The 23,325-nt window shown below is 35.4% G+C and overlaps 2 protein-coding genes across 22 annotated transcripts in view; one reads left to right on the top strand and one right to left on the bottom strand.

The window, feature by feature from the left end:
- Positions 1-10,479, top strand: part of CSPP1 (centrosome and spindle pole associated protein 1) — a 120,158-nt gene extending 109,679 nt beyond the window's left edge. For 16 of the 21 annotated variants that reach the window (XM_031946296.1, XM_031946295.1, XM_031946307.1 and 13 more), the window contains 2 exons: positions 6,023-6,161; positions 9,452-10,479. In XM_031946296.1, coding sequence (XP_031802156.1) covers positions 6,023-6,161; positions 9,452-9,681 — 369 coding nt within the window. In that variant the 3' untranslated portion in view covers positions 9,682-10,479. Of the gene's footprint in view, positions 1-6,022; positions 6,162-7,551; positions 7,622-7,917; positions 8,041-9,451 lie in introns of those variants that run through there. The other 5 variants (XR_004230927.1, XR_004230926.1, XR_004230928.1 and 2 more) reach the window with 5 other exon arrangements.
- Positions 10,480-11,963: 1,484 nt separating this feature from the next.
- ARFGEF1 (ADP ribosylation factor guanine nucleotide exchange factor 1) overlaps positions 11,964-23,325 on the bottom strand; it is a 147,325-nt gene continuing 135,963 nt past the window's right edge. Inside the window, exons 37-39 of the mRNA XM_031946292.1 lie at positions 17,689-17,827; positions 15,305-15,422; positions 11,964-13,468 (exon numbers count right to left, since the gene is read on the bottom strand). Coding sequence (XP_031802152.1) covers positions 13,304-13,468; positions 15,305-15,422; positions 17,689-17,827 — 422 coding nt within the window. The 3' untranslated portion in view covers positions 11,964-13,303. The remainder of the gene's footprint in view (positions 13,469-15,304; positions 15,423-17,688; positions 17,828-23,325) is intronic.

The following is a 23,325-nucleotide window of genomic DNA, read 5'->3' as shown; positions in this document are numbered from 1 at the left end:
GGTGAGACTGCCAGGTCTTGGCAACAGGGTGGATCTTGGGCTGGGAGGTGGTGAAGAATCCAAGATAGCACCTGGGTTTTGAGCCTGAGGGACTGGAAGAATGGTGTTGCCTTTTGCAGTAATAGGGAAGGTTCAGGGCAAGATAATGAGTCCTGATTTGCATGTGTCAACTGGACATCCAGCTTGAAATGTCTAAAATGGTCCTCAGATTGAGCCTGGACATCTGCAGAAATGGTTAGGAATAGATACAAAGATTTGAAAATTTCTGTCCTGTTCTGATCATGACTGACATTCCAGTTTCTTTTTCTCTTGCAAAATCACAGAATTTGAGAGACCTCGGTAGCCATTTTTTCCAACTAACATTGGAAAGAATTCTCACTATTATATAATCAACAAATGGTCACCTATTCTCTATTTGAAGACCATTTCACTTTCTTTGCTATTCTTTGGACATTATTTGATGGCATTTATATTTATTTATTTCCTAAACACATAGAAACAAATATGTGGAAATATTTGATAAATATTCCATTTGATACACTGGAATGTTAACCATATTGTTTGTTTCTGGGCATTTGATGTGTATCATTTTCTCTGGCAAACCTTTTCTGCTTTTGAATTAATTTGTTTTTGTTTTTTAACTTCTCTGTTGTGTTGTGTCATGATCCCACTTATGGTTCTCTTAGTAAAGATACTGGAATAGTTTTCCATTTTTCTTCTCCATCTTATTTTACAGAGGAGGAAACTAAGGCAAACAGGGTTAAAAGGATCACACTCAGCTAGTAAATGTCCAAGGCTGAATTTGAATTCCAATCTTCCTGACTCTAGACTCTACATCTATCCACTGTGCCACCCAGCTGCCCAGCCTCTTTACTACTGGATGCTCTATTTTAGTATCCTAGCATCCTTTCTTGCTCCTCTACACAAATGTAGCCTTTAATTTGTGTTATTTGCACCTGCTGCTTTGTGTTGTACCTCCATGTGTTCTCTTCTCTCCCAGTTACCTGTGGCTTCTTTCTGCTCTGCAGAACCCTGAATAGCTTCTAGTCAGCACCATATAGTTCAGGGAATGTCAAAGTCAAGTGAAGGTTTTTTTTTTTTTGTTTTTTTTTTTTTTTTTTTAAAGATGAAGGGGACCCAAGCATGTTTGCGAGTGGCAGGGAGTGAAGCAAAGGTAAAGATGTGAGATGGGCTGATAGATGGTCAGACTCCTGCAGGAGACAGGAGAACAGAGGATGAAGAATAGGGCAAGACTTGGCCTTAACAAGATTGCTGTAATGAGGGTCTATGTAAGATTAGATAACATAAATTTATCTTGGGCCCAGGTGACAACGTGTGTGTGATTTTCCTTACCATGTTTATATGTGGGTAGAAATGGAGAAAGGTGGGATGATCTGGATTAGGTGTGGTTCTGGTGAGGTGACAAATGAGGAAGGGTTTGCATGAGAGGAAATCATGCATTTGAATTGGTCAGCTTAATCAAAAGAGCCAATATTGAGCCTAGAATGGGGGGTGATAGATATCAAATCATGTGCTTTTTAACTGATGTAAGCAGACGCTGTTCCTTCTTTCGGGGGTCCTCTGTTGCTTCTTTTGTTCCTATCATTTTCTTAGTAGTATATTTAGTACTCATCATCTGGGCAAATTCATTCAAGTTTGTCTCTTTTATAAGTGCCGCTTTCTGCCAATCTTTCCTCTCCTCAGGTTCATTTTCATGTCGTTTAGTTCCTAACTCATCCATCTTGAGAATGCAGTCCCGTCTCCTAAGTGGAGCACAGCTTAGGGAAGGCACAGAGGTCTGGCTCTCAAGGCTCTCCTTGACTTGCCACAGGTGCAGCATGGGACTGTTTTCTTGAACCTAATCTGTCCTTGAACTTGAGATCTGTAGAGCCTGTTGGCTGTTGTAACAAAGCAGTTTGGGAATATGAGGTATTGATCAGAGTTGGCCCTTGTGGAGACTGTCGGGAACAGGGAGGGTGTTATAGAGGAGATGTGAGATCCCTGTTCTGGACCTTAAAGAAAGAGTAGAATTAGGGGCTGGGAAAGGGAGGGAATTTCAAATCTGGGGTGGGATGGGATTTGAAAGTATGAATGCAAAGGCAGAAGATAGATAAGCTAGAGAACCTCTGTCAGTTCATTTTGGCTGGAACATAGATTGTTTAAGGGGAGGAAGACAAAAGGTGGGTCAGTGCCAGATTGCGGGAGGGCTTCAAATTCCAGATTAAGGAGTTGGTACTCTAAAGATAATGGGGACACGTAGTATTTTGAGAGGGGGAACGATGTGGTTATAACTCTATATTAGGAAGATACTATATTGGCTTCCTGAAGGATTAAGTGGAATAGGACAATGCTGTCAACAAGTAGTTATTAAGCACTTCTATATACTTTAGAGACACAAAAAATGAAACAACTTTTACTCTTAAAGAGTTGCATCTTGTTGGGGAAGACAGTATGCATACAAATACATAGTTAAAAATAAGGTAATTTGGCACAAAAGGCCTTAGCAGTTGTGGGAGTCAGAAAAGATTTCATGCAGAAAATAGTCCTTCCTTGAGTTCTTTCTCAGTTGAGAGGGATACATGAAGTGAAGGTGAGCAGCAGAATACATTCCAGACACATGGAAAATGGAGCACTATGTGATAAAAAAGAGAGAGAAGGCCAGTTTGACTGGATGTATTGCAGAAAAATAATGTCTAATGAGATCAGAAAGCTGGTTTGGGACCGGTTTTGAAGGGATTTAAAAAACAAACAGAAGGGAGGCAGAGTAAAGGGGGGAACACACCCAACCTCTCGCAAACCACTCCAAATTCTTTTAAATAATGACTTTGAACAAATTTTAGAGCATCAGAACACCCCAAAAGATGGAGTAAAACATTTTCCAGTTGAAGGTCAGCAGAAAAAGTCTGCGGAGCCAGGGTAGAAACCCAATATACAGTGCAGGCCAGTTCAGTCCTGGCCTCAACCTGGACCTCAGTCAGCGAGGAGGCAGGACCTCTGAATCAGCAGCAGTGCTGGAGGCTTCTGTACCTCTCGGCCTGGGGACACCAGGGAGGACTCAGAAGGCCAGTGGAGAAGATAATGAAGTCAAAGTAACTACATCCAATACATCCAAGAAAAATAAGAATTGGGCTTATGCCATGGAAGAGCTCAAAAGGGATTTTGAAAATCAAGTAAGAGAAATAAAGGGAAAAATTAGGAAAAGGATTCAAAGCGGTGCAAAAGGAAATACAAAAAGCTAATGAGAAGAATGCCTTAAAAAGCAAAATTGGCTAGTTGGGAAAGAAGAGGTATAAAAGCTTAGCTAATGGCTTTATAAGAAATCAAGATATAATAAAGCAAAACTGAAAAAGTTAAAAAAAAAAAAGAAAATAATGTGTAATATCTCATTGAAAAAAACAACTGACTTATAAAATGGATCCAAGAGAGAGAATTTAAAAATTATTGATCTACCTGAAAGCCATGATTCTCCCCCCCTCCCCAAAAAAAAGCCAGGACATCATCTTTCAAATTATCCAGGAACTGTCCTGATATTCTAAAACCAAAAAGAAATTGAAAGAGTACCAATCATCTTCTGAAAAGAAATTCCAAAATGAACATTGCCATGAATATTACAGCCAAATTCTGGAACTCCCAGGTCAAGGAGAAAATATTGCAAGCATCCAGAAAGAAACAATTCAATTCAAGTGGAGCCTCAGTCAAAATAACACAAGATTTAATAGCTTCTACATTAAAGAACTGGAAGGCTATAGAATATGATATTCCAGAAAGATTGTCTTTCAAGGAAACAGAATTTTTCAGCCTTTGTGATGAAAGGACCAGAGCTGAATGGAAAATTTGGTTTTCAATACAGGATTTTGGAAAAGCATTAAGGAAACTATCAGGAAAGTGATATCATAAGGGACGTTAATAAAGTTTATCTGTTTATATTCCTACATAAGGGACCTTAATAAAGTTTATCTGTTTATATTCCTACATGAAAAAATATTTGTAACTCATTAGAACTTTATTATTATAGGTGTGTGTGTGTAGATAGATACACAGACAGGCAGGTTGGAAAAGATGGGTTGATGCCCACTTACATGCATGAGTTTAATATGAAGGAATAATATTTTTTAAAATGAGAGAGGAATGTACTGGGAGAAAGGGAAAGGGAGAAGTAGAATGATACAAAATATCTGCCATAAAAAAAAAAAAAGACAAGAAAATACTTTTCATAGTGGAGAGGGAGAGGGGATTCAGAATATGCTCATCAAATTGACTCAAAGAGGAAATAACATGTACTCAATATGGGTATAGAAATCTATCTTACCTTGGAAAAAAAATAGGAGAGGAATAGAATATGGGAAGGGGGGAGAGTGATAAAAGAGAGGGCATATGGGGGAAGGGAGTGGTCAGTGTCAAAACACTTTTGAGGAGGCACAGGGTGAAAGAGAGTAAATATAGTTAGCAATAGTAATTGCAAAAAAAAAAAAAAAAAGAAGCATTTCTCTGATAAGGCCTCTTTTCTCAAACATAGAGGGAACCAAGTCAAATTTATAAAATTGCCCCAAATGATAAATGATCAAAAGAGATAATCTGTGCCGAAGGGCTATAAATTCATGCATGTCCTTTGATTTAACAACACCACTACATGAAGGATAAAGACAACAGATTTGAGGAGGTAAAAAAGAAAATGATCTATATGTACAAAAAATATTCATATAAGTTCTCTTCTCAGGCCCCCCCCCCCCCCCCAAAAAAAAAGGAAATAATATTGTTCTCTGGGAAATGATGAGCAGGATGCTCTCAAAAAAAAAAACAAACTTGGAAAGTTCTCCATAAATTCAAGCAAAGTGAAGTGTACTGTATACAAAATAATAGCAATGTTCTGATATGACCAGCTGTAAATGACTTTACTATTCTCAGTAGTACAATCATCCATGGATGGACTTATGATGAAAAATCCTATCCATACCCAGAGACCTTACTGATTGTCTGAATACAGATTAAGGCATTCTCTTTTTCTTTTTTAACTTTTTTTTTTTGAAGATTTTTATTTTCATTAGGATGGGAGATCTGTTTTCTTTCATAACTTGATTTTTATGGAAATGTTTTGCCTAACTTCACATATTGTTCCTTAAAAGAAAATCCAGAACTCAGAAAAATTTGAAAAACAAATGTAAAGAAAATTTTGTTTTGAATGTAACTGGGGAAATAAAACTTAATAAGCAACAAAACATTACCAAAAAACAAATAAACATAAGTTTATATTTTAACTTGCAGGCAAGCAGGAACCAATGGAATTTGAAGCTTGAATATTGACATTATCCAACCTACATTTAAAGGACAGGCTGCAGGGAGAAGAGGCTTGAGGCAGGGGGACCAATTATGTTGCAATAATCTTGGAAAGGTAGTGAATTCCTGACCATGAGTGTTAGTTGAGTAAGTAGATAAAAGAGGTCAGATATGAAAAGTGAGGTAAAGTAAAAATGGCCATATACCCATTGGGTATATGGCGATATGATAAGGTATAAAAATTATAAACCTGAGGCTGGAAGGATAGTATCTCCAATGGAAATAGGCAGGTTTGGGATAAGAGTGAATTTGGGGATATATGATTTAATTTTTAAGCATACTAAATTTGAGACGACTTTATCTTAAAATATCGAAAATGCAATTAGTGATACAGAGCTGAAACTCAGAAGAGACCAAGAAATTAGAAAGTTGGGAAGAAAGGACATGTTTTTGGTAGAAAGTTGAGTTCAAGTTTTATGTGCAGCAGGCATGGAAGTATGGGAACAGAGTTATAGAAAAGATTTGAGACTGGATAAATGGAATTATCTACTAGCCTGGAAGAGATCATCAATGGAGAATTAGAGAGAAGAGAAAGTGGTTACAGAGGTTGAGGGAACTCACATTTAGAAGAAAGGAAGAATAAATTGTATGACTTGTGACTACAACAACCCCGATCTCAAGGTGTTTGAGTATTTTGTACAGAGCTCTGGCATTTCAGAAATATTTAAGTTCTGTCTTCTAACTGCAGGATAATTTTCATCCTTCTGTGCAACCTGATGGTTTCTCCTTGAAGTCAGTATCCAGTATAAATGTTGACCAGCTTAGAATTAGAAATGAAGAACGAATGCGAAGACTAAATGAGCTGCAGAAAAAACCTATTGATACAGGTAAAGAATCCTGAAGGACTATTGTCCATTCTTGGAGAAGTATCTTGGTTACTTTGAACACATACCCTTGATGATAGGATATCTTGGTTACTTTGAACACATACCCTTGATGATAGGAAATGGCTATATAGCTTATGGAACTTTCAGTATTGTGCCTTGAAACCCATTAGTAGCAACAACAGTTAACAAAACTGAAGGTATCAGGGCACAGCAATTTTTCCAGTGAATAGAGGCTATTAAGAATTGAACAGCTAATTGGGGGAGAGGGAGGGCTAATGATTGGATAGGGGTGTATGGAGAGGGTGACTGAAGTCTTCCTATGCCTTCTGTGCCTTATTATGGCAAAGAGATGATCGGAGATTTTCAGAGGTCATGACAATAAAATATCAACTTTGACAAGGCCTGAAATATAGGCCCTGTGATTTTTTTTTTTTTTTTTTAACTGAAAACCAACCTAAGGAAGTTCAGAAAAGCTCATCACCATCAATATGGCTGCCAGGTGGCAATTTTTTTTTTTAAAGTCAGTAATTTGAAAACCATTAATTACAGATTGTTCATCTATCCTCTTAGGAAACTAAGTTTAATGTGATTTTTTTAAAAACTGAATAGGGAGATCACCCAAAATTGTTTTTAATTTGGTTTGTATTGCCAGTTATTTCTTCTAAATATTAAATATGTAGAAATTTTTCAGTAAATCATTTTAACCTGTTGATATTCGCTTTCTGCATTTTTAGAAAAATGAAGGGGCAGCTGGGTGGCACAGTGGATAGAGCACCAGCCCTGAAGTCAGGAGGACCTGAGTTCAAATATGGTCTCAGACACTTAACATTTCTTAGCTGTGTGACCCTGGGCAAGTCACTTAACCCCAATTGCCCCAGCCAAAATAAAGAAAAATGAAAAATGTTTAAAATTATCATATTAGAATTGTTTCCTTTTATAGACTAAAAGCCCAATTGGCCACACATAACAAGTTAATTTCTTGGTGAAATCTGGTGTTGTGGGAAGTGTAAAAGTACTTATTACTTTGCACAAAGCATGACATGTGCCCAATTATATATGGCGTATAATTAATATATTCCTGAAACCATCCTCTTCACTAAAGAAGAAAGTATTTATTTGCTTTAGCTGCTTTGCCAGTCATATATTTTTTTTGCCCCCACTATTAAACCGAACAGTATTGTCAGTAAGTTGTACCACACGTTATTACTTCTGCCGATACTAAACTCATATAATGGAGAAATTTTGTTGGATCTGTTATTATATGTTCTTTTTAATCTAACATGTCCTTTGGGTTTATACTTGTATCTTAGCATTTGTTTCAGATTTGAATTTAAATTTTATCTGAATGTAACTAGGTCGTTCATTTCAAATATATTTCTTTGTTATCTAGCATGAAAATGAATGAATGATTGAACTTGGGTAATCTCCAAACTAGGGGTTTTTCAAAGGGAGGGGAGGAGGTACGTGAACTTTTAAAAATATTTTAATAATGACTATAGCATAATCGATTCCATATTTAAAGTATTATTTTGAGAAGGGGTCCATAGATTTCACTACCAGAGGGGGGGGGGTCCATGGCGCAAGGTTAAAAACCCCATACTCTGAGCAGTATAATGTTCATTAATTTTTATTGGTTAATTTCCCTACTGATAGATGAACTTTAAAATATGCTCTTCCTTAGATTCTAAGATAGTTTAGTGATAATCAGTTACTAAGTTATTTTTTTTTTTAAATTTAATATTATCCTTTCAAACAGGAGCTTTTGGGTTTGATGTGGATTGATTGCTCATTAAATTGTTTTCACGTGCCCCTTTGCTGTACCAGCCCTTCACAGACCAGGAGATGTAATTTTAAAAAGAAATGAAATTTCCATCACAGGGTAGGAAGACAGATTTTCATATAATTATATCTAATAATAAGCTATAAAAACATAAATGTAGAATTACTGTTCAAATAAAACTAAAATCCTGTAATAGAGAGAATTTGAATAGACATGGTTTGATTTCTTATTTTTGGCCAAAGTTAAAGTTACTTCCAAACAATGTATCAGTGACTCACCATCTTCTGTGTAAACTACCCTTCAATTTTCTCCCTGAAAATTACTGGCATTTTCATAGGCATTAAAATTTGCACTTGACAATACTAATTATATAAGCCTCACAGGAACCCCCTCAGGTGAGTAACTATAAGGGACTAAACCTCATTTTCCAAATGCAGAAACCAAGCTAGGAAGATGTTAAAATTACTTGCACATTGTCTCCAAGCTGGTGTCAGGAATGTGCTACCGCTTTAAACTACTCTTTACTCCAGCACTGTACTAAGCTTTCATTCCATATTAAAAGTAAAAACAACAAATAAACTTTTGTTTCTGATTGAATTTACCCATATTAAGTTTTCACCATTTTTAGAAAGTGGAAAAGGGAAGAAACCTGATGAACATATAAGTAATCAATTTCACAGAGATTACTTTACCTTTTGATAAAGGGAATTAAAATTCTTTGTTATAGAAATCTGAATTAAATGTGCCAAGAACACGTGTACACTAGCAGTGACCTAGAAATATGGCTCTCTAAAAAAGAAATGAACAGTCATCAGGAGCTTTTTTTTTTAGAATGGTAATAGTTACATGAATATTGGCCTCATTAATAAACATATAGACCCCAAGTTTACTTGAGGAAGGAAAAAGTCAGTCTTTATGCCGAGTAAACAAAAATTTATTTTTTGATCTTTGAAAGTATTCTTTCCCTTACACTCTGATGTAGTTCATAAAGACTGTATTTTTCAGTAAAATATTTTTGACTCAACTCCCTTTTTAGAAATGATTTATGTAAGTATAGTCTATTCTTTTTGTCCTAAAATATCTTTAACATGTTTTCTCATAGGCAAAGTGGATCCTCCCCTAAATTTTAAATTAAAATGAGCTTCAAGATGCCTTTGCTATTTCTAAAAAATGCTCTTTAACTCCTACCATGATTTCTGGACCTATGATAGACATCTTGAAAGGGAGCATGTGAGAAGCAGAATGAAACATTAGGGATAGTACCAGTTACTTGAATATAGGATAAATTTAAATGAATTGTTAATTATTACTATTCCACGTGACCATTGTTCTTTGGGGGAAAAAAAAGATAATTTGGGCCTTCCCAGTTCTGATTGGCAATCCTTATTTTACTGTATCCATCAATAACAAAGGCAAGTCTTTATTTTTTAATTAGTTAATTTTGATGTGTTTCCCTAATTTTGGTGTTTTTTCATATTAATGTAAGTCTCTTGTTTCTCCTTTTCTCCAGATGATGAAGTTTCTCTGGTTGATCCAGATGATATTCTTAAGCACTTTACATCCCATGGTGGTGAAAGAAGACCCAGTTCTGGAGAAACTGTAGCCACAGAGCCTTGGCTCCGACCTGGAACATCAGAGACTTTGAAAAGGTTCGTGGTTGACCAGTTGAACCAAGAGCAGCGTTCCTCTGAAAATCCATTACCTTTTAATTGGCAGGGCCTTTCTACAGCACATGGTTAAAAAATAAATCTAGATTGGAACCAGTTGTGCCTTTCAAGGTAAAAGGAATGTTAATCTGATCTGCTGAATTTTTTTTGTATTCTAGGCCTTATTCCCTATCTCCCGTTATCATCCCTTCATGTAGATGGACAATTTTTAACCTGTAAAATACAAACACTACTAAATATGTAAATATGTATTTTTTCCCATATTTTGTTGCTTTTATGTACTCCATGAAATTGTATAGGATTTTTTTAAAGCCACCATTACTGTTAATTACGCAATGCATAAAGTATGGAATTATTTTCACACACATTTTGCCATAATTAACTTGTAGTGGTAATGAAAAGTACTTGTAACTGACTACCGTATGTGCATTATCTTTATTCTGCCTGTTACTAGGATGAAATGAATAAAATTTTAAAGTGTCTTAATACATGTAAAACTTGAAGATCTTTTCGTTGTGTGTCTATAAATGCACAACTTTGCCAGTGTCATCAATATTCAAAATCATCTTTTAGCAAATACTCCAGCATGTGTGGTAGCTCTGACCACTTCCCTTACCAGCTACTCTTACTTAAATATGGAAGCAAAGATGGTTTTTAGTTCTACATCATTTATCGTGTAAGTAAATGGTAGGGATCATAATCAATTTTGATTTTGTTCCAATCAGTTATATACTAAAATGCAAATTACATCTTTTTTCTGTCTCTTGAATTTTGGTGCCAACGAAGGCTTTGTCTTAAGTTAATGTCTAATTTATGGTATGATTTAACTACTTGTTTGTTAATGAAAATAAAAATTTTATTTTATTATCAATCAGTGCTGTCCTGTAGATAATCTAATTTTACAATTAAAAAGTAAACTAGTCAACTATTTTAATGTTAAGAGATATAGGATTTTAAGCTGAAAAGGGGGCAAAACAAACCAAAGCCATGTAAAATCCTTGAACATAGTATATTATGAGATAACTAGAAATTTCCTAGGGTGCTATGAAAATAGGGGTTGAAACCAGTGCTTTTAAATTTACTGAGAGAGAAGAACAAAGGTATTAAAATGTATGATGATTGTCTATATTTGTTTCATCAGTATGAGGCAAAGAATTAAATTTCAATTTGATGTCTCTTTCTCTCTGTGGGTCGGTCAGGACACAGCAAAACCATTTGATTTGACAACAAACTCACTGTGTTTCCATGACTATTATTTTAGTTAACCAATTTTCCAATGTTGGCAATAAATGGATCAACGAGCAGCAGACTGTAGATAGCCTTCAAAGGATATTAATTTCAATTAGGAAGTGACATAATGCTTCTGACTTTGTTAGATGTATTTATGATTTAGAATTCCAAGATACTCTAAGCTATCCCCATAACCAATCTGGGCTTCTTGAGCAAGGGCCGTGATTGATTGGTAGTCCTTATATCTTTAATTTCAATCTATCTATATCCTAATTCTTTTATTATCTATTGTTTTAACACCTAGGAAATAGGGTGGGAGATATAAGAACTAGGTCTAGAAGGTCTTTCGAACACATTGTAAGTTTAAGTTTAAACAAAGTCTCTTAAAAATAATTTTGTGACAGAAGAGGAAAAGGAATTTTATTATCTTTAAAAATTTATTAAGAATAAATTCACTTCCCCTGGAGTTTTGTAAATATGTATTTTTGGAGATGTGGTCTTTGGAATCCATCATCTTAAATGAAAAACCTCACCATCTCTTGATTCACAGTTACATCGGAACACTATAAAAATATGTATTTTTTAAACTTTTATTTGGGGTAGGAGAGAGCACCAAAAAGACCATCCCTACTGCATTTTAATACATTGAATCATAGAAAAGGAGGTGGCTAACTTCTGTGGTTTTCTTATGCACTTTGTCATGAACAACTTGAACAAACCCATTTTACACATTTTATTTTTTCAACAAATATTTATTGAGCCTCCTACAAAGGAATATAATTGAGTGTGTCTCTAACACTTGGACCCTGAAGAAAAAGCACCATGTGAAGAGATGGTTGCATTTGTGTGTGTGTGTGTGTGTGTGCGCGCACTACACACCAAGTCTGGTGGGCTGTCAACCTTAACTCTTGTGTTCTCAGTTGCTCATATATAAAAGTAAAACAACTATCTGTAGTTAGATGTGGTGAAAGCAGGGGTATGCAGGAGGGGATTCAAAGTGTCTAAAACAAATTAAATATATTTTGAACTGTAACTTAAAAACCTATTTTATAATTCTTGATTTTCAGTTAAAAATCAGTCATTGAAACAAGTTTCTTAAGATTACACTGGTTTTGATTGCACTGATGAAAGAATTCAAAAACTTTATTGACCTATAACCTGATTAGAATATACCAGAGAACCAATATTGTACAGAAAGTTGTACAGAATTTTTACATAAAAAACTTTACATATCTGTACCATATACATTTTATCCATCTGAAAAAAATTTTCTACATCCACTGTTAATACGGAATGCTTGACAATCTTGTCTTTTTTTAAGCCATCAGAGCACAATTCACAGTATGAATACATTTCCAATAAATCTAACCATCCTCACTCAAACCATGCCAGATTTGTTATTTTAATATATTCAACATTAAATTCTGTACATAGAGTGAAATCTACATCAATTTCCCCCCCCCCCCCAAAAAAAGAAAAAAAAATTGTGACAGCAGATACAACCTAGACTTGTTTTTTTTTTTTTCAGTGATTCAAGTTCCAGTCCTTGAAGGATCATATTTTTAATGGCTCATGTTTAAAAGCCCTAATACAAGTATGTTACAGGTAGTTATGTCAGTAGTGATATTATTCTACCTCTGTTTTCAAAAAGTCAGCAATTGGTAGTTTTGGGGCTATAATTCCCCTGTCCTCCCCTCCCCAAAATTTTCACTATACTGGGGGAAAAAAAGATTCCACAAAAGAAAAACAATTATCAACCCAAACTTCTAGTGCATTGATAAACAAAATATTATGGGTCTTTAGCAAATGAATATGAAAATAAAGAAATAAAATAAACTAATGCAGGAAGAACTATATAACGTTTAAGGTTTTATATTACAGACCTGCATCTCTGTACATTTTTTTTTTCACAGAAGGATGATTACCAATATCTCAGGTAGTCTGAGTGTGCAAAAATCTTCATAATAAGAATACCATAGTTGCTAAATATCTTTTACCATGAACAATAATTTTTTTCTTTCCCCCCCAATTATAAACATTTTATCCTTCAAAATACAGCTCTCCTGAGTTGTACTTCTTGTAGAAGTTCAAGCCTTTACACGTATAGTTAGTTCTTTGGGTAAATTTCACTCTTCATACTTGCCATAAACTATCCTGCTGTCTAAAACAAAGGAGGAGGGAGGGTATCATAGCACATACTGACACACTGTGCTGAAAACAGGCTCTAAGCTCAACATGAGCCCAACAAGACAATCAGAGATAATCCATCAGATAACTGAAAAGGATTAGATGGAGTGTTTGTTGCAAGTCTTGAGTTACAGTTCTACACGCCTGTACCATCAAACCATAGAAACATGCTGCCATGCTTCTTTGTAAGAAGGCATTTTCCAAACTGGAAACCTTAGCTCCATGGTCCTTTTAACAAGCTGAAGGATATAAACTCTAACAGAGCAATATTGTTACCATCACTGCTTGCTTGTTCCAAGCTCCTGTTCAGATGGTTGCGATATTTGAAAAACTATTCCAATACGAAGAAAAAACCTCCGGAGAACAGCTCGAAGTTCAGGAATCAGGTCAAATTGCATAATTTCACACAAGAGAGGATAGTAGAATGATGCATGAGCTTTGAACTGGAGGAAAAATGATTTAAACATTTAGTATTTTTAATAATGGTATTTGCAAGACTAAATAGGTTTGTTTTATTTAAATTCCAGTGGTTTTTTGGGACAGAATTTACTGAGTATAAAGCTAAATTTCAATAGATGGTTTTTCATTTCAAAAGATTTTAATGATTTCTTCAGACAATGTAAAAGAACTTTTGTTCAACTTTTGTACAACTTACAATGTAAAAGAACTTTTGTCAAGGGCTTCCTAATTTTACTCTACTCCATCAAACTACCTCTCTGTTCTTATATCTGGAGAAAACATTCTGCCTGTACCTACGCTATAAAGATACTACTTTGCCTGAACTTTTATACTTTAAAGCAGTTCCAGATTTTTACTCTGAGGATTGCCTTTAGGAACTATGAATATATTGTCCTATTTATCTTCAACGTTATTCTCACAAACCCCTCAACGAACTTTATTTAGCAAGTGGTCATTTTCTTCCTTTTCATCCTATTCCTCAACTCTGCCCTTAGAGACATCAAAATTCAAATTGAAGTATTCCTCAAAACTTCAACTTCAGGAATCACAGATGAGAAACCACATTTTGTCTATAATTAAAGGCATTTATTTGGATTAGTTATTAGAATGTGATTTCAAAAATCTCAAAGCACAATTGTTTTCTCTTTTTCGCACATGCTCACACATTGATATATACAGTGTGTTATATATATGTGGGCTGGTTCCTAATTATAGTTTTTATGACTCACAAAACTCTCAATATACTTTTAAAAATATTTGCATTGCATATGGAAACACAAAAGATTTCAGCAGACTTTCCAGGATGGCTATTAAGAAAGAAACGTTTAGGGAGTCATAGAAAGAGGTAGTGCCATGATAGGAAAGAACTTTAGGTCAGAGAACAAAGTGACAGAAAATTTATTCTCCAATGACCTCCCCCTTTTTTGTTACCAGTTTATCCTTCCAAACTTTTAGGTTGACATCAAACTTAGATTTAAATGGAAAATCACTGAATATCTTCAAACTCTATATTCTTCCCTGCCAAAACTTACAAATGATTTTCTATTTTGGTACAACACATGTAATAAAATCCACAAAATTGGGTTATACAATAGTCTTTCAATTCTAGGATAGTAGTTGTCCAGTGTGTCTAAAGTCATTTTCCTAACCACCACAAAGAATTTTAGCACCTTATAGATGACTTTTGTTTTTTATCCCACATCCAAGGCCAATCCTTGGTTTTATATATTCATGTGAAGGATCTCCCCTCAAACTTCCATAAATTTCCTTATTTTTAGTGACTTCCTTTCTCTACCTTTTACTAGATAGTCACACTTTAAACCTCACTACCACATGGAATAACCACATCCAATATGCTAACCTATTTTCAAGCCCAAACCCCAGGGCTTTGCTAGGCTAATGAATATATACTTTCTTGGGCAGGGTAAGTATTGAAAAGTTTTTGATCAAAAGAGTTCATGATTGTGTTATTAGCAAGTGCATTGGGGAGGGAAGCAGCTTGAGTTGGGGGAACCTGTTGGGAAACTGGTACATTGTCTAAACAAGAGAAGGAAAAGAGGCATGTATGAGGTGGATTAGAAAAGTGGACAAGCCTGAGCAAAGAAAGAAGGTATGTCCAAATGCCGTTCCTGAGGTCCTCTTTAAGTAAGGATGAAATGGTTGTAATGAAGTGTTTTATGAAGTAAATCTGAATAGCAACAAATAGCAACAAATCCACACAATGACATTTTTTCTTCAAATTCTCAATATCAATTTTCATAATCAAAACCAGAACCAAATGCTGTTTTAAGGATGGAACAAAAGAAACATCTAATACTTACCCTATTGTCACTTATCTTTAGAACTTTAGTTAGGAACAAAAGTAGTAAATTAGTCCAGGCTTCCCGGTGACTTTCTGATGTAAGAGTTAGGAAATAACTTAGTGCTTCACTGCAGACACTACAAAAAGAGAAAATATAATTTATGTAAAAAATACAAACATCTGTAGATTGTAAGCTTAATAAATGCTTGTTGTCAAATTGAATGTGAAACCAAGAAAAGGGAAAGGAGAAAAGTGGTGTGACAGAGAAATAGAAGAGAGAAGGGGGAAAGAAAAATTTTTGTAGGCTCCATAACCAGGAAAGGCAGTGCCTGGCACACAGAATGTATTTAACAAATGCTGACTGATTGACTTGAATTCAAACTTTGCCTCTGGCTTCATCACTCTAGATAAGTCATTTACTCTTTCAACATCCAGGACAATCCTCTAAGATTAAGATACTAATCTGCTCTGGCAGAATAAGTTTCTGAAAGGGAACTCCTAACTAACATCAATGAAATTTCAGTTTAAAATAAAAGTAGAATATTGAAATTGAAGCTAAGGAGAGCAGTCTGAGCAATTTAAAGACAATTTCCATGGAATTTTAAAGGTCTGACAATCCACAATCATTTATTAAGCACCCATCCAATATTGTGCTAAACACTAGGGGGAAGGACTGACAAAATGACATTTTTTGGGCAGGGGAGGGCCCCCAAAAGTGAGGATGTTGCTCATCTCAGGTTTCATAGAAGAGAAGTGGTCTTTGGAGTAGAGCATTGAGACCTCCATTAAGTAGAGATGAGGAGTGTTTGGACATTCTAACTCTTAGCAATGAGGGACCCCCAATGCAAAGGAACGGGAACCAATGTGACATGGGAGAAACACCAAGATGGTTACTTTAGCTGGACCAAAAAAAGCATTAACAAGGATACTGTGTCAGGAGCCTGGTAGGCTGGCAGTAGATTTGGAAGAGCCCCACAAGAGAAGCAATACTTTAAATTCTAGAGGTAATAAAATATGGAGTCGATGGAGTTTATTGAACAAGGGAGTAACATGCTTATTTTCGGATTAGAGACTTATGTCCACACTAGAGTTAATCGTATTTAAATTATACCCCTTTATCTACCCAAGAAGATGTCTGATCATCTCCAAAGTCATGGGTCCCATTGGAGCCAAACAAGCTCATGTACTCAGGATTACACATAAAGGACTAGTCCTCTGAATGAATCTTGAGCAGGAATAGGAGAAATGACCTTTACACTATCCCTCACCCTAATTTAACCAAGGAAAAGTGAAGGGAATTTTCCTCTAGACAAAAGAACATTTAAGAGATAACATTATCTTTGGACTTGCCATTCCTCTAGCTAATCAAATTTATGCTGGGGGCAGCTAGATGAGAGTAGATAAAGGAGGGGCCCTGAAGTCAGGATGACCTAATTTGAAAACTTAAACTTCTCTGGGTGAACCTGGGCAAATCACTTAACTCCAATTGCCTTGGGAAACAAACAAACAAACCTACCTTACTCCCCGCCCCCACCACCAAAAAAACAAACCAAGTCCCAAAAATTTAAAAAATATATATTATATATATATATATATATATATATATATATATAGATGAGGACTTGGAACATTTTGCCGCCTTCTTCTATCTATGCCTTCTAGCTTCCAAATCCTCAGCTGTAAAGAATTTCCTTTAATAAATTTTATTTGAATAGCTAGACTTTGAGCATGGTTGTCTCTCTTTTCTATCCTGAACATAGATTTATTGTAAGGTCATTTGCTCTGAGAGGCATTTGTTGCCACATGTAAGAACTAAAATAAAGAGAACCTGATCAATTCCTTTAAATTTAAGGGGAAAACTTATAGGAACTTAGGGAAACAGCACTAATTCATCCTGAAAGGCTCACTATATCAAGTTCAATTCTAAATTTGGAAATTTTTCAATTCAAGATGAAAAACAGGGAAAAATCTGTTATACAATTATTACAATTCATTAAGCAACTTCTAAGTAAATTCCAAGGGGGTTTCTGACTTTAAAATCTGCCGTTATTTCCTTTGGTTTATTTAAATAATAAAAGCATTCTTCCTACAAGTATAGACTCTAAAACCAATGCAAAGTTTTTAATATAAAATATTGTTTTAAGATAAAACCTTTCAGATCTGGACTGAATTTAAAATTTTGGGGTGAAGACTTTTAAGTTTCATTGAAGATAAGTAGTGAAATAATTAAACATTTTTCCTAAATGAAAATTAATCAGGTTTTCATCATAAAACCTATTTCCCTGGAGATGGAAGGAAAAAAAATTATTGTAAAATGTAATCATTAGATATTTTAAAAGTGATTTTTATGTCTACTATATTTCTGAGGAAATTAGAAGAATCATAATTATTAATCAGTCTTACTTTAAGAGCCTCTGCTGGACTTCTTCCCATGCACTAGTTCGGCTCTCGTCCATGTACATTCGGAAAAGAATTCGTAATCCACATGCTAGACTACTAGTCTCTTGTTTGAGAAGATTGGGTTTAGATTTCCCTTTGAAACCTACAGGAAAGGAAAGATTGTCAAGTGTCAACTAACTTTACCAGGAAGATTTTCATTCACTTGTTACTACAGATCAATTTCAAAGCTCAGAGCTACTTTAGGCCCAGCAAGTTTTGACTGGAGAATAGAAAGGCACAAGCTTTCAAGTGTACTAAAAATGGACAGACTGACAGCTCCCAAATGCATAGGAACAGTGGAAAGGTACGGCAAAGAGTTGTCTCCCCCAGGCAGGTACTTCTCAGGCCACCTGGCCTCAGCATTGCTTTTTCATTTTATTCTGTGTTACCAAATGAAATTCTACCACATAATTTTAAACCACTTTTAAATGCCAAAATGGCTCAAGAATGATTGAGGGTCATTTCCACTTCTATTTAACTAATTACTAAGATTGCTTCCAGGAATGTCCTTTACCACTCCCAAGATGTTAAAGCATCTTTCAAAATATGGCATTACCAATTAAGATGAACATTGGCTAAAAAGCAGAACTTAGGGTGGGGGAAGAGGAGCAGAAAAATAAGGCACCTAAGATAACTCAGATTTTCATAGTTTGAATATTATAAATAGTCCTTTTATTGACTTAAGATGGATGACAAGCATTATTCAATACTGACTGTGTTAGGCACTAGGCTAGCAAATGGAGATACAAAGAAAAATGAAAAATAATCCCTGATTTTAATGCGCTTACATTCTAAAAAAGAGAGAAGCGCGCACATGTGCAAACACACACACACACACACACACACACACACCACACACCCACACCACACACCCTTACAAAAAAGCAGATACAAAGTGACTTTGGAGGAGGGAAGCCACTAGTAATTTAGGAAGAGAAGGAAGGTCTTATACAGACGGTGGTATTCAAGATGAGTTTAGAAGGGAATAAGGGATTCTAAAATAGAGGTGAATAGGGGAAAACACATCAGCTATTGGAGGACAAACAGGACAAAAGCACAGACAGGGAAGATAGAGGTCTATATCTTGAGTAATATATGTGACTTGACAGACAAGTATTAAGGGTTTCAGCTCTGGCTGAAAAATGCAACCTGGGATTAGTTTCTCTTAAATTTAGTTCACCTGGTCCTTTGGAAAAAGACACAATCTGTTTATCACTAGGACCTATTCCACTGCCTTTTGCAAAAAGAAGTACATCCCAGAACTTAGGTTCCTAGGTCATCTTTGTGCCACCAAACTACATCCAAGAACTTTAATGGATACTAGAGAAACAGTTAGGTGGCACAGTGGACAGAGTGCTGGGCCTGGAGTCAGAAAGACTCATTTTCCTGGGTTCAAATCCAGCCCCAAATACTAAGTGTATGTATGTGTGATCCTGGACAAGTCACTTAATCCTATTTGTTTCAGGTTCCTTATCTACAAAATTAGCTGCAGAAGGAAATGGCAGAACATGCCCAGATGGAGACACAAGGAGGTGGACACAAATGAACACATATGGAAGAGAAGAAAAGCGAATCTGCTAAGTGCTAACTTGGCTCCAATGGGCAAATATCATTCAAGAGATCATCTTTTTTTTTTTTTAAAGCCTCTCTCTTGGCTTCATTTATTTATAGGTCTAAAGTTAGTAACGAATTTCTGTAAGACAGAATAATTTGTTTTTAGATTCATAGAAATAGAGGACAGATATTCCTTTTATTGACTCAGGCTGATGATAAGCATTATTCAGTACTGGCTTTGTGTTAGGCACTATCCTTATGGTTAGAATCTGCTTTCTAATCTATTTTAATATTCTTTTCCATTTTGTGGGTAAGTTTACCTCATTCACAATTATGATCATTAATTGTGTATTTCCCTCCTTACTGGCTCTCTGATGTCTACCTCTCTCTTTTCAAAGAAGGTGATTACTGAAGTATGCTTAACAGCAGACACACAAAGCCCATACTCCATCCCCTTGGCCAACCAGCATCATATGATTTTACTCTCTTCTTCAGGATCCATCATCTAATCCTTGGGAGTTTTAACTTCTTAATGACTCACAGATTCTACCCTCCCTCACTTCTCCCAATCCCCAACAAATCTTTATCTGTTTCACTGAAGGTATTTCTATACCAAACGCTTGTGGATATGTGTATGTGTGTATACACAAGTGTATAATTGTGTTTAACCTTCAGATTGTTCAAATGAACAATCCTATATCCCTGGCCCTTTCCTCTATCTTTATATACTCACTTCTTCCTATATCTTAACTATATTAGAGAGTAAATTCTTTCCCATCCTTTTCCTTATTCCCTTCTTTTTTCCTCTTAAGACAATCAAAACAGAACAAAAACCATCCTCTGTCTGTCTTAACTGTATTCAAGACCATATGAAGACAATAGGATTTTTGAAGGAATGTTTATTTCTAATCAAACTGTAAGTACTTTGTCAAGACATATCCTTAAATGCTCAAATGTATTTCCCATTTCAGTTTTTCTCTTGACTCTTGTGTTTCCATCTCAAAGCTCCACAGATCTGGTTCTTTCTTCAGAAATGCTTCAAGGTTCACTATTTCATTAAGGGTTTTGCAGAGTAAATTATTTTTGGTTGTAAGCTTTTACTTTTGTCTGAACAGTATAATGCAAGATCTCCTCTACTTTACAATTGTAGCTGCTAAATTTTGTGTGATCCTTGATAGAGAACTCTTTTGTTTTTGGTTGCTTGATATAAGATATCCAGTAAGTCACCATTCAGGTTTATGTTCAAATTAGCAGGAATCAATACCTCCTAAATTAAGCCATTCCATTCTGGATAGCTTTTGTTAAAATAAAGATTAAGAAGTTTGTCCTCTGTTACAGTTTTTTTTTTTTTTGTTGTTTATTTAGTATTTTTCCCCCAATTACATTAATTTTTTTTTACATTTGTTTTTAAAATTTTTGAGTTCTAGGTTCTCTCTCTTATCCCCACCCACAATCAAGAAGTCACATGAAGTTATGCAAAACATTTCCATAAAAGTCAAGTTCTCACATTAGTTTCTATATCTACCTTTCTGTAACATCAAAAGCTTAGCTTCTGGTTCTGTTCTTTGGGACCAATGGGAACTAGTCTAATTCCTCTTCCATATGCTAGCCCTTAAATAACTGAAGAAAGATGGCTATTACAGATGGCCTGAACATTTTCATTTTCTGCATGGGGAATGAACTGGAGGAGGCCTTCCATAATTCTGGCTGCTCTCTTAATTAGGTATATTTCAAGCTATGATACCTCCCAAACTGAATACAATACTTTAATGAAAAACACAGCAAAATACAATGTTATTACCTCCATATTCATGGGGCTATGTCCCTTATTGTAGACCAAGATTCAGTTGCTTTTTTGGGGTGTCACCCTGCTGACACTGAGTTTAAAAGTCCACTAAAATCCACATATCTTTTTCAAAATAATTGTTTTCTAACCATGTCACTCTAATCTTGTACTTGTGAAATCCATTTTTAACCCAAGTGTAAAAATTACCCATATTTCATTTCATCTAATTACATTCAATCTAACGTTTTAACTTATGAAAATATTTTTGGATCATTTTATTTAGTGCAAAAATTAATATCTGTATTCTAACTATGTTTATTCTATCAGATACTTCTCAGTTTGGGATTAGAATATAATAAAAATTTCAAGAACAATAAAAATAGATAGCTTGAAAGGGCGTAATTCATTACATTAAAATAATATGCTACTTTTCTTTCTCCTTTAGTTTTGCATTCATCATGACAATTAGCAACAGTATATAACAATTCTACTACAAACTCCAAAGCCCTGATTCCATAGGCAAGGCTTTTATATACCACAAGGGCTCTTAATTTGGCATCCACAGATCTCCCTGAGAAAGAAATCAATTATATTAAATAACATTGTATATTTTAGACTGTCAAAGAGATCCATGTCACAAAAAAGTATAGAACTTCTGTCAGAACTCTAAGCCTTAAGGATAGAATCCTTGCTTTCTTAAAAGTAAAACCATGTCCTATATAGATTAATATTGTTCCTATACCTTTGGTGGCAAGGTTCCAATAATCTCCCAGAATATATTCCACCAATAAAATGAAGTTAACATAACTGACTTCAGGCAAGTTAGCACAGGTAAACACCAGAGAACCATAATATAACTATGCCTGCTCCACAGGCAGAGAAAACTTGATTTCACCTTAACTCTTCCTTTCTCCCTTCTTTCATGTTTAAGCACCCTGACTTCCTCCAGATGACACAGATTCCTTGCTTATCCTTTCCAGTGCTGGCTGCAATTTCACTCATTCTTCCCAATTCATAAGTGGTGATGGCAGGAGTTAGACCACTCTTTGTCCCACACTTTCAGGTTCTTTCCCTGGTACCATCTTCTTTGAGGTTCACATAATTCGTATCTACAACATAATCAAAATCCTGGCAGCTACTGCCTGTGCACATCTAGGACACTCTTCTTACTTTCTTAATGAATTCAGATGTTCATAATTTTTCTGTTTCTCAACTCTTTCCCTCACATTAAAGGACCGCAACACTGATACTTCTATAAACACTTTTAAATCACTTTACCATTTCCCATGACTCACCTCAGGCACATTCTGGATTTTGTCATCACTTCTAACTTGTACCAAAGCTTCTTAAACTGTGGGTTGTGACCCAAAATGGGGTTACATAACTTAATGTGGGGGTCACGAAATTATGACTTATCAGTAAAGATTTGATTTGTCTACCTATTTTATATACCTATAAACCTGGGGTCATGCAGAATTTTCTGGGGCAGAAAAGTGTCACAAATGGAAAATAATTTAAGAAGCTTGAATTACCCCAACACCTTTATGAACTCTGAAATTTCCTTACTTGATCACAATTATTGCCTTTCTCCCCCTCCTTTGCTTTCTATTCACCAAACCTTGTTATCCGTGCTCACAGTGAACTTCAGTCCCTCAGTACTCCCCAGCCCAACTCCACATCGTCCTCTCGCGTCCTTTGCCCCTTTGTCTTATTGCTAGTTGAGCTGATTTTTCCAAGTCTCACCTGGAGTTCCCTCTCACTATTTTCTGCCTTGAGTTATTATATATTTGTTGTTGAACAGAAGTAGAGACAAACATCCTGAATGGGTAAACTACATATTTATGTTAAATAAACCTTAACTGGACACTCCTTGTTGCTGAGTAAGCTTTTTACACCTTTCTAACGAACACATCTCCCATTCACCACAGAAGCTCTTTCAAACCTTTTCATCATGAATGAGAGTAGAAACAAGAAGAGGATATAAGTATGGTATCTCTTAAGGGCAAGGCATGCTCTACAAAAAAACTATATGGGCCAGGAGGCATGAATTTAATTCTTTGATCAGTCTTAACCTCAAAGGAAGAAGGATTAACTGTTCAGTTCTGTTACTTTTAGAACCTTTGCCATTCATCTAATTCAAGAACAAACTTGTACTCCCCGGGGTATCCTCTTTATTAATAACTACCAAAGTATCAATCTATATGACTTTCCTAATGAACCAAGGAAAATAACATTCCTTTAGAGTGAAATACTTAAAGTTG

Source organism: Sarcophilus harrisii, chromosome 1 (assembly GCF_902635505.1).
Source record: "Sarcophilus harrisii chromosome 1, mSarHar1.11, whole genome shotgun sequence".
In the NCBI taxonomy this organism is placed as follows: domain Eukaryota; kingdom Metazoa; phylum Chordata; class Mammalia; order Dasyuromorphia; family Dasyuridae; genus Sarcophilus; species Sarcophilus harrisii.
Note: the sequence above shows the minus strand (reverse complement) of the source record. Positions and strands in the feature narration are given on the sequence as shown.